The following is a 12,153-nucleotide window of genomic DNA, read 5'->3' as shown; positions in this document are numbered from 1 at the left end:
ATGATCAAGAAAACATCTTCATCTGTATATCATTGCAAAATTGTTAATGCTAATCTGTTCTTTTGATTTTGTGCTGGACAGTCAGCTGCCATGGAATGAATCATACAAATTTTGTTTAGGCCAGATGTTCTGATTTTGCCAAGCAAAAAGCAGGAAATGTTTGGGAACAAAATGCACAACTTGTCAAGAGTTGTGTGTTCTCTGAGATTTTGTCATTAACTGTACACTTAAAATCTGTAACAAGTGATGGGTATCCCAATTGATCTTTGTCATGCACATTTGTTTATCCATTGTTAAACATTTCACACCACTTTCTCACATTCCATCTGTTCATTACCAACTCATTATACCCTTACTTAAACTGCCAATAAACATCAGCATGTCTATGAGTTTTCAAGAATCAAATAACACTGTATATTTCACAGTTGATGGGATTTTGTATAGTAAGATTCATCTTACTGATGCAAAAAGTTCACAAAAACACATGTTTAGTATCGTGACTCTTGGAACACTAAGAAAACAGATTAGGAAGACGAAGGACCAACCTTTAATTGGGAAATGGGAATGACCTGCATACAAATTATGTGCAAACAGTCTACTTTCTAGAAACCTACATGTATTCCACACTTCAAAATCTTATCTGACATTTTAATTTAATAAACCAAAAATCACAGAACATTATTCAGTTAAATACAAAATATAAAAGCTGTACATTATTTTCTTAATACAATATATTACAATTAAAACTGATATTATATAATTAAAAAAATATTATTAAAAGTTTTTCTAATAGTACAAGAATAAATATTAATAAAATTATTTGGTTTAATGTAATTTAATAAATATTCTTACCTAATTTGTTCACATCTAATTTATGTCGATTTAGTGGATTAGTTCCAAATAACAATGTATACACTTCACTAAAAACAAAATATTTATAAATAATCTATCTTAATAATAAATGCAATAAACATAGTTTTATATAAAAAGTTTCAATACTAGTACCTATGGCATAACTGAATTTCTTCAAGTGTAGCTTTTCTTGATCTTACTCGCTGAAAAAAAATGAATTATTTAATTCTAAAGAATATCAAGAATATAAACTGTTTTACATATTTTAGACAGTGCTGAGAGAAAATTGGTCAGTCTAAATTCAAACTCACTGGTAATCCTAAATACTTTATAATTCTCTTATTTAAAGAGGTTTAGATTGTCATGTTAATAATTAAATATTACTAAGACATCCAGAATAAAATATAGTTTTGGTAGAAAAATGAATTTTTTTCTTAAATTTATTTTTCTACCAAAACTGTGTTTTAATATTAAACTTTTAGACAATTGTTCACATAATGTTTTATGAAACATTACTCAATAAATGATGATTTAGTAGATTATATTTTATACTAAATCTATTTAGTAATTTTGCTTTTAATACAATATTTCCAACCATTTAAATATTATATTTAAAAAAAACCCAGTTATATTATAGTTCAAACAGAAATCACAAACCAAACTAAGTACTAAAAAGCTTTTGGCAATGCTTGGTTATTTGATATGGTTGCTTGAAAATATTTATCTTAAAAATAAACTCTCAACACAAAAAATTTGTCAAACACTTTATTATATAATTTATTTCATTCTTATATAAAGTCTTATTATATAATAATATAGATCAGAGGTGTCCAACCTTTTTGTTTCTCTGGGCCACATTGAAAGAAGTCATGGACTTTTGGGCCACAAGTATCTTATATATACTTGTGGCCCAATCCTTTAATATACAAGTATATTTAAGGTTTAACATGTATAGTAATAAGTATTAAAACTTTATCAGGAAAAAGGATATTTAAAAAAATTACTTCTACAGACACTTTCAATTTTTACTTAGAAATAGATAAATTCATTTATTATAAAGGAGACAAACAAAAATTTATTTGAAAAACACAAATATTTGCTTTATTTGGGTATCTTATTAATAAAAAATGATGAAACACCATTTTAAATTGCATTTTTATTTGACTAATATATTTATAAATAACATGTAGCCCAAAAAGTAGCCAATGCGCCAAATGATATTTTATATGCCAAACTAAAAAAATGGATAGCCAAATTTTGCGCAAAGTAGCCAAATCTTGTAATGCTGGAAGGAATACTAAATAAAGCTGGAGTTAGTACTCAAATGATTATAGACCCAAATGCAAGGACAAAAGATGAAGAAGTGAGGAAAGTTGGAAAATTAAGGATCAATATTTGCATAACAAAGTCTATTTAACCTTTTTCACTACTATCTTTTGGCCTTTCTCTCCATTCCCCGAATTTGGGTCTATAATCCTTTGAGCCACAACTCCAGCTTTATTTCGTATTCTGTCCTCATTCATACATTTTCAAGTATTTGAAAACATTTCCTTTCCACTCAAAAATAAAATATGTATAAAGGTTTATGGCTTTGTGAAACTTCTTTTTGAGTTTATGCCATTGAAATGAATAAATAAGAATAAAATTTAAAAATTTGTCGGTTTTGTTTACACATTCATTGGGCCACATTGGAACTTGCCTTGGGCCGCGCATGATATAGATGATCATATTATAATGACTCAGACATAAAATTATAAGAACTAATTGGTAAATTATTTTAAATTAAAACTGAAATGTTATAAATACTTTCGTTTTTGAAAAAAAAAAAAAAAGTTTTATCAATAACTTAATAAAAATCAAAATCTGTAATAAGATTATTATTTTCAAAACTTATCTTAGTTTACCTCACAACGTGATATCAATCCTGTTTCCTGTAGTCGAGCCCAAATGCTCTGTAATCTTCCTCCATGTTCAGGATGATAAGAATTATTTCCACATATACATTGATGTTTAAGCATTAAGCTATCATATGCTACACCTAAAATTAATTTTCTCATTATATATAATTATTTTTAATTGAAACTGATAAAGAAAGAGTTACAGTCTACTTCTTAAGATAACCAAAACTTGTTTATTTTCCAAAAAAATTGTTTTTGGCTCTTCTTGAGGATTCTTCAGTTCATTCTTACAAGAAATACTTGTTGGAACAGAATTCAATTTTCTGTTTAGATGCAGTATATTTGAATCTCATCTTGAAAACATCTTTTTTAACAATAGTGTTTGTTCAATTTTGAAAATATCAAGATTCAAAAAACTGTTACAACAAATATTTCTTGTAAGAGTAAACTGGTTTTTCTTGAGCCTGAAGTTAAACAAATTTTTTTACTCTAAAAAGCAGTTTGTGTCTTTCTTTACAAGATAGTGACAAGTTTTGGTTGATTTTAAGAACTTAAAATAACTATTTTCACACATATGAGAAATAATTCATTATATTCACCTGTTGTGAAAATGTGACGTGTTGTAACTGGACTTTCTTGAGGACTACCTGTAGGACTTACGGCAACTAATGGGCTTGAAAGAGTTCGAGAAAGTGGTCTAGATATATGATGACGGGTAATAAATGAAGAATCTGAAAATTGAATATATAAATTTAATATATTTTGTGTTAATTGGATTTGATATATGCATAACTTATGTCAATTTTTACAATACAATAAATCTCTCTCAATAAATGATAGTGATACTATTCATACTTTCAATATATGTTTTATTTAAATATGAAGTTCATAAATAGAAAAAAATTATAATGAAAAATATTTAATAGTTTCCATAATAATTTTTATATATCTTATAACATTGGAAAAACAATTAAATAAGTGATATTTATTTACATATGATTTGAGAAAATTATGTTGTAATTTTGGAAGAGGATCAAGCTATAAAAATCAGACAATCTTTATCAAAAAGCTCATATCTTAAAATTTTAATTTGTTTTAATTATTTCAAACTCATTGTGATAAAAACTTCAAGATGGAAGTGTACTTCTAGACTACATCTAAGTGCACTTATAATATATAAACAGTATAATGACACTTGTAGAGAAAACAATTGAACTGATCAATTACACCAAATTTTTATGTTTACATTCTTTTAAATTCTTTAAATGTTTGTCTTTAATGAATTCAGGTAAATATTTTACTACAATAAAAACTTGCTTCTATTAATATTCTAGCAACAACTGATTAAAATAGAATTACATTTTTAACTTCAGTGTAATGTATTTTTGACTTCCTTAGAAAAAACAGAAGTATTCACTTTATAATTTAAAACAAAAAAATTACCTATTATCAAATTATTTCATTAAATTTATGTTAATTTCATGACTTAAAATATTTACTTCATATTAATTCTTATTATAAATTTATTAAATGCATACTTTCATTAAACTGAAGACTATGTCGTGCCATTAGATCACGTTGCTGTTGAAGGAATGCTTCACGTTCTTTTTGTTGTTTGGCAAGTTCACAATCAGCTTCACTATCTTTGCTACGACCATCTGTTAAATCTATAATTTCTGGCTGAAAATCATGCATTTCTTGAGCTACTGCAGCCTCAGTTTCTTCCTCGACATTCTCTACTTGGCTTTTACTACCAGCTCGAGTTAAAACAGTTTGACGTATGTGCTATATAATGATATAAAAATAAACTTTAAATATTGTTCCAAGTTTCGAATGAATTTCTGTTATTATTAAATCAAAAAGTATATTCTTAGTATATAAAACATCTATCCATAGATTCTGTCAATAAAAATAAAAATAAAAAATTTATATATAACTAATTTTATAAACATTTTAATAAAATTATACAATTTTTATTTATTTTAAAATTATAAATATTTTTATAGAATATTTTAAAATAAGAAACTAGTGTAGATGATGGAAATAAAACTAACTAAGAAACTGATTGATAAAAAATGAAAACACGACAATGTTGTCACAAATATTGTTGTGAAAAGTACAGGAACTACCAAAACACCTAATGAATTTTTCCCCCATATACTGAAAGTGATACATAAGTCAAAAGCAGAAGCAAATTTATACATAATAGTTAAGAATGAAGTAATAACAGATAAAATTAACAAGAGAGCAGTTTTAATACAGAAAGTACTAAGAGAAATTTTTGGGCATTAAACTAGAGAACATAAATTAAGTGTAAAAAATTATTATTATTATTATTAAAAAATCAATTTGGAAATTTAAAATCAAAAAGTAATGAACTAACTTTACTTGCAAAAATTTTTGCCTCTGATAATATTCTTTTTAAAGATAAAATGAAATGACTGTGCATATTGAATTCAAAAATAATTCAGCATTAGAACTGATAAAGAAAGCATTAACTTTTATTGTTATGTATACTAACTTTCATCTTATTATTATTTCTACATAATTTTGTTGGGCTGCAATTTTAAAAAATTGTAGATCTATATATTCCCGCTGTTGTCCGTTCGTCCGTCTTTCCTTGATCTCTAGAACAGAGTCAGATAGATGAAATCCGAGACCGGATATGGAAACCTTAGGGTAAGGAGACCCCAATTAACTATATAAGAATTTCCAATGCAAACCGGAAGTCATGTTATTTCAATTCAAAAATTTTCCCCTGAAAGGAGTTATATGACCGCATGACTCTATAGCTAACAGAAATGTAAGATGTACAGGGGCAAGACACTGCAGTAATAATTTGAGGTGGTGAGCATATATTTTAAATTAAATAAATTAAAGATATGACTAAAAATTGCAGCCCAGCATTATGACAATGTCACAATAAATAATTGCTTGTTGTAATTCATAAATTTAACAAAGATTGTAATATTGTATGAGCAGTTCTACACTGCAAAGAAAACAAATGTTCTAAACAATGTTCTCAAGAATGTTAAAATACAAGCTTTTTTCTGGCTTCAAGATCATGAATAATTAATGAACAGAAAAACACAGTTAAAACCACATAATAAATAATTATTCTAATGTATTGAAATCCTGACTTGTGATTAAACTGATTTTCACATCAATAAATAATGCCGTCAAAGAATTTGTCCATTTCCAAAATGTCCAAAATGTGCACTAACGTGGTATAATTAAGATCCTCAAATGAATTTCAACAACATGCAAAATGTAATCTACAAATATTCTACTAAACTAGAAAATTAAGACTATAAAAAATTTAAGGCTGAAAATTTAAGAGACAGAGTGTTATTGAATATTTAATTTAAAAATTTGTTTTAAGTGACAAAATGCCATAGACCGATCAGAAATATGGATAGTTAGTTTTTGTTCAAGAATAATTAAAGAAAAAGATATATAAAGAATAATCAAATATAGAATAACAAATGCATTTTGGCTGTTATTGGAATATAATAATTAGAGAGGTAAGAATAACAGTAATTTCAAAAATGTAATTCTGTACAATGTTAGTGAATGTTTCTGGAGAAACTTATAGTAAGTAACAGGAAAAAGCAAAAAAAAAAAACAATTAGTATGACAAAGATTTTTATTTTTATCCTTCAGAAATACCAGTTCAAAAATTCCAGCAACGAGTTGTGTAACTTTTCTGGCTGTTATGAGATTTTGTTATAAAAATTTTCTATATTTTTTAATTACTATAAAATTTCAAAAAGCTTAATTTTGAGGGTAGGGATGTGTTTTATAAAAAAATTGTAAATGTTAATAATGAATAAAACTTTCTTTAAGTCCTACCCTTCTTGAGATATGACATGTGACCACCCACTATATTTTCACCCCCTTGACTTTTAACCACCAAAATTTAATAGCATCAATGCCACTTATAAACAAACTGCCATGCCAAATTTTGTTTCTTAATCTTTACCCCATCCTGAGTTATTAAACGAAATAGATGCACATACACCAATACCAACAGAAATGTTTTGCCTTTTCTTTTACTTTTTTGGATTCAAGAAATCTGAAAATGTGGAGATTTGCAAACAACTCGAAGGGTCAAATTTGACACGATTTGAATGTTTTCTTGTCAAGTATATATGTTACCAGCAAAACCCGATTTTACACCAAACTAGTTTTTCCTAGGCCAAACTAGTTTGGCGTAAGCATGTCAGGCCACTTGCTAATAATAGTTTAGAATTATTATTCAAGTATATTAATGGTTAAATATATTAATGGTTAATTTAAGTTCATCATAAAACACAAATAAGTTCATTTTTAATTTTAGTTTGATTTTAACAGTTATTTTTATTATTTCGTTTGAATTTTTGAAAATATTTTCAAAAGTTAACTACCTTTAAAAGTGCATGGCTTAATAAAAAAAAATACAAACTGATAAGTACTGATTAGCTTATTTTTATTTTATAGTTTTGTACAAGTGTTGTGTCACTTCTAATCAATACCGTTTTTGGTTAATGTTACCCTAGGTATCGAAGATGACAGCTTGTCTCCGATTCCAGCAATCAGAAGACAGGGAACAGTGGGCACGTATACCTAACCTAACCTATTCTAATAATTTGGTTGCTAATAATTATGGTAATTTATTAGAATAGGTTAGAGCGTGCGTCCCCACTGTTCCCTGTCTTCTGATTGCTGAAATCGGAGACGAGCTACCACCTTCGATATCTAGGGTAACATTAACCCCGTTTTTTATAATTAAGTAGACTATGTTAGAATAAATATTGTTCATCTAATTGATTGCCTTTTAATTTTATTTTAACCATTAATATATTTAACCATTAATATACTTGAATAATAATTCTAAACTAGTTTTGCCTGACACGCTTACGCCAACTAGTTTGGTGTAAAATTGGGTTTTGCCTGTAACATATATAACAGACAGAAAAGTAAAATGATTAAAATAGAATTTATAGTAGCAAAAGTTTAAAAATTATGAAAAAATTATTTCAAAAACAGCTAATTGTATAAATTTGGATCATTATCTGCTTGTGAATACTTAGAACAATTCTTGTAGATTACACAATGACTAGCAACATCAAACTTATTTAAGTCTTTTTGTGCTTCTAAAATTGTATGTATTTCCTAACCTTAGTTAATATCAGCCTTATTTGTTATTTTTCAAGAACATTCAAGAAACATAGCAATTATCACAGTACAGTTGATATATTCTAATTATTTTCTATTATTAATTACTTGAAGATACAAAATATACATTGTTATACTTTATTCACTTATAAAATTAATTACCTGCTTAAGCAAATTGTGCTGCTGCTGTTCAAACAGTTGTTTTTCACGAAGATATTGTTCATTTTGTTGTAAAGTTAATAAAACTCCTTGTGGTTGAAGCATTGGATGTCCCAAGGGAAGTGGAGCAGATTGTGTTCTTCCAAGAGGACGTTGAATACTTCTAAAAGCAATAAGTAATTTTTTATAACAGTAAAGTTTATACTAAATTTTAAAAAAATACATAAACTTTATCATCTTTGGTGAGATATTATATGAATTATAACTTAAAGAAAGATTAATTTAAATATATATTAATTAAATTAGAACAATACATTGACTCTTTTGGTTAAAAAAATAAAAAGAAACAACAAATAAAAAATAGCAAACACTTAACAACTTCCTGTTATACTAATCTAATTTTTAATTATGTATAATATTTACAAGATGAGATGTATCTTGAAGCAGATGAAGTAACTACTACAAATAAATTCCTGATTGGATATTAAAGGGTCCCATTATTCAGTGACCATTTACATTTTTCTAACTTTTTGTCCATTAATATGACTAGATTGGTAAGCAAAAACAATAACTGAATAAATGTGAATATTTTTTGTGTGTATTTGTAAATATGAGCATTATTTCAATTTCAATAAATAATTATTTAACAAAAGTGTATTTGTGAATAACTAGTATTTTACCACATACTATACAATAAAAATGTCTATATTAATAAACTTAATTTCATGTTTATTAATATAAAATAACAATAATGTGTTTTATTCACCATTAAAATTTCAAGGAATTTTAATCTTCTGCTTTAGGCCCTGAAATGTGTAGATCCAGCTATAAATATCTGTTTTGAAAACACTAAATACTTTTAAAATGACAGTTTTTATATAAGAAGCAAAAGAAAAAATTTAAAATATTTTTTTATTCCGATTATATCTAAAATGTTAAAATATAAAAAAGAAATTTTAAATAGAATAATACAAATTTAATTACATTCATTAATATCTGTATAGTGCATAAAATATAATCTAACTTTATTTCTTTATTATAGAGCTCTGTGTTATTCTTATAAAGTAAAAGTTCCATTACTATCCTTGATATTTGTGAACTTTTTCAAAAAAATTAAAGTGCAATAATGTTTATTCTCTTTTAAATTTGTTTTAGACATTCTTCTTTCTCTTATAGTATTGAATATTTCTAATTATTCTTTTAAATCTATTCATTAGCAAAGCAAAACAAAAAGAATTAGATTTAGTTTACAAGTAAATAAGTTTTTCATAGAGTTTCTTACAACTTATTTTTGATATAATTGGAAATGTCTTATGACAATGGATTTCCCCCCTAACAATGATTATCCACATTGTACAAAAATATAACAGATCTAAATCAAAATTAAAACACATACATGTATAAAAAAGTCAATTATAAAATGTAGTTAAATATGACCAATACATTACATAAAAAAGCTACATATAAATAATATCAAATATTAAAAAAATATAAATAAATTTTAAAATTTATATATTAAAAGTTAAAATACTAAAAACTTAAAAAACCATACTATATTATTGGTCAATTATGTGAAATATGTTTACATATGCTCTTATATTGTAAAAAAATCATAATGTAAGATATGCTCTACTGGACTAGAGTGTAAAGCATTACAATAAAAGTATGATCATTGAGATATTACTAAATGGTAATGAGGATTGTATACACATGTAGTATTATATCTTCTCCTTTTGGGTATTCTTAGTTTAAACCAGTAATTATGTATTAGATCAGTGCTATTCAATCTATGGATTGCAACCCTATTTGGGGTCGCAGCAAATTACCTTGGGGTCGCACTGTTAAAATGTTTGAATACCATTGTATTAGACCATTAAAATACTTAAAACATAATTTACTGTCAAAATATTTTATTCTTTCTTTTTGTTCTGGTAAACTTGTCTAAAATGAGCCTCATCTGGCTTAGTAATATTTGGTAAATTTCTGAATTTATTTAACAGGAAATAAACCTTGTGAATGTCCTTGCTAACTTTATTGTGGAGAGATAGAGCAGTCATTGATCATATTGGTAGACAATAGTCTCTAATAGACTGAAAATTTGCAAAGTATATACTTCTTAGAACTATTTTGGAAGATTGTTTTGCAGAATCGCCATAATATCCCATGGTGAATTGCAAGGGATTTACCTAACTTTTCAACGTGGTGTTTAAATGACAATTTACTATCAAATAATATTCACATATTGCTGTATGTGTTAAAATAACTTCATACATGTGTTTTTATATTAAATGGAGGAAGATATGGATTACAAATAAGTGAATAGCAAATTACTGTTTTCTGAATGTTAATTTTTAAATCAGCTTTGTAGAATACTGATGATAATATATTAAAATTGGACTGTAAAACTGAAGTTTCTTGATTTAATAATTTGATATTATCTGTAAAGTTAGAAATATATGCTGAAAAGAATATATGCACTTAGAGTATCCTGCAGATTAGAGAGAAATTGAGAAATTTGAAGTCTGTTAGGATTATCTTACACAGTCTGGATAAATAATAATTGTTTAGCCAAGAATAAAAGACCAGATTAACAGCGAAATATTCTCATAATATAGTAATTGCATTAGAAAGCATTCAATCAAATACCTGGGAAATAGCAAGACAGATGACACATGTAACTCTTTTATTCTCAAAATTTTCTAAAATTGCATATATTGTTTTGAGTAGATTAGTGTTTGTTGAATAATTATATTAACCACAGTGCTAAACTAATGGTAATTTATATGTATATATTTTGATATATACAAAATTCAAATATTTTAACATAGCAGGCAAAATAATGATAGGTATATATAAATATATTTCTTTTTTTTGTATGACTTTTATATTGGATAAAAACCATTGATGTTTCACATAATTAATGACCGAGCAGTCACAGGAACAGAACTCAATCATTAAGTGAGGAGTGCAGGTATTAAAAATTGTAGTTTAAGTTTATCTGCTAAATATGATTAATACTTGAATGTACTTGAATATTAAAATAATGCATTTAAAAGAGAATCTTTGTTTTAAACTTCAGAAGTTTTTATTTATTTATTTTTATTCTTATTTTGCATTATAATATTTTTATCTTAAACAGGAATCTCAAAAATTTTAAATGTTAAATTTTTATTACAAAATAAACTGTTCTGAAAAAAATAAGCTATTAATTATATTTTTGAAGGAAATGAATTATTTTTCTTAATGATATAATTTTACACATTACTCTCATTAGTTACACTAGAGCAGGGGTGAGCAACCTTTTTAATCAACGGGCCAATTTAAATTTTAAAATTTTTTGACGGGCCACACATAAAGTAACACTTATTAATAATTTACAAAACTTTATTTATTATAAACATTAGAATAAAAAAATATAAAATTTAAAAAAAAGTAAAGATTTCATATACAAATTTTAATGCAAAATAAAAACAAACAAGAAAAGAACAGAAAAACGGATTTACTTGAAATTTTTAATGAGAAATTTGGCACTGTTTTTTTCGATATAAGCTGATCAATATCAGCCGGAATTGATGAGGTAGCTACACGTACGCAGCTTTCTAATCGTGCATCACTCAGTCTTGATCGATGGTCATTTTTGATTCATTTCATGGCTGAAAATAATTGTTCGCAAACATACGTACTTCCGAACAGAGACATCATTTGCTTTGCATTTTTCGTCAAAAGCAGAAATTTTTCAGGGCTCACATAAGATTTATAAAAATTTTCAATGTTTACTGAGAAAAATACATTTTTTAAATCGGTATTCTTCTGCATGTCAATCACTTCCATTTGAAAGTCTACGGAAACTGTATCCACATCGATATTAACGCCTTCAGCCCTTAGCCCGAGATATCTTGGGCAAGTTGTATAGCGTTACAAAAAATGGGGTCCTTTAGGACCGCTAAAAATTTTTTTTTTTTTTTTTTTGATTTTTCGGATGTTTTCTAAGTCTCCAAATTTTTTGAAAAATTTTTACCCGCGCGAAAAAATTTTATTGCGAGTTTAATTAACCTTTAATGACACGCGATTAACGCTTAATGGTTTT

The 12,153-nt window shown here is 26.2% G+C and overlaps 1 protein-coding gene across 2 annotated transcripts in view; it reads right to left on the bottom strand.

Annotated features, from left to right (window-relative positions):
* The window catches only part of LOC136988159 (histone deacetylase 4-like), a 218,772-nt gene that overhangs the window by 32,961 nt on the left and 173,658 nt on the right, over positions 1-12,153 (bottom strand). For both annotated transcript variants that reach the window (XM_067285980.1, XM_067285979.1), the window contains 6 exons: positions 8,070-8,229; positions 4,289-4,535; positions 3,350-3,481; positions 2,757-2,890; positions 1,006-1,055; positions 853-920 (listed from right to left, as the gene is read on the bottom strand). In XM_067285980.1, the coding sequence (XP_067142081.1) occupies positions 853-920; positions 1,006-1,055; positions 2,757-2,890; positions 3,350-3,481; positions 4,289-4,535; positions 8,070-8,229 (791 nt within the window). The remainder of the gene's footprint in view (positions 1-852; positions 921-1,005; positions 1,056-2,756; positions 2,891-3,349; positions 3,482-4,288; positions 4,536-8,069; positions 8,230-12,153) is intronic.

This window comes from Centruroides vittatus, unplaced genomic scaffold (assembly GCF_030686945.1).
Source record: "Centruroides vittatus isolate TY-2023 unplaced genomic scaffold, ASM3068694v2 scaffold_324, whole genome shotgun sequence".
NCBI lineage: Eukaryota > Metazoa > Arthropoda > Arachnida > Scorpiones > Buthidae > Centruroides > Centruroides vittatus.
This window is presented reverse-complemented; position numbering and strand designations above follow the sequence as displayed.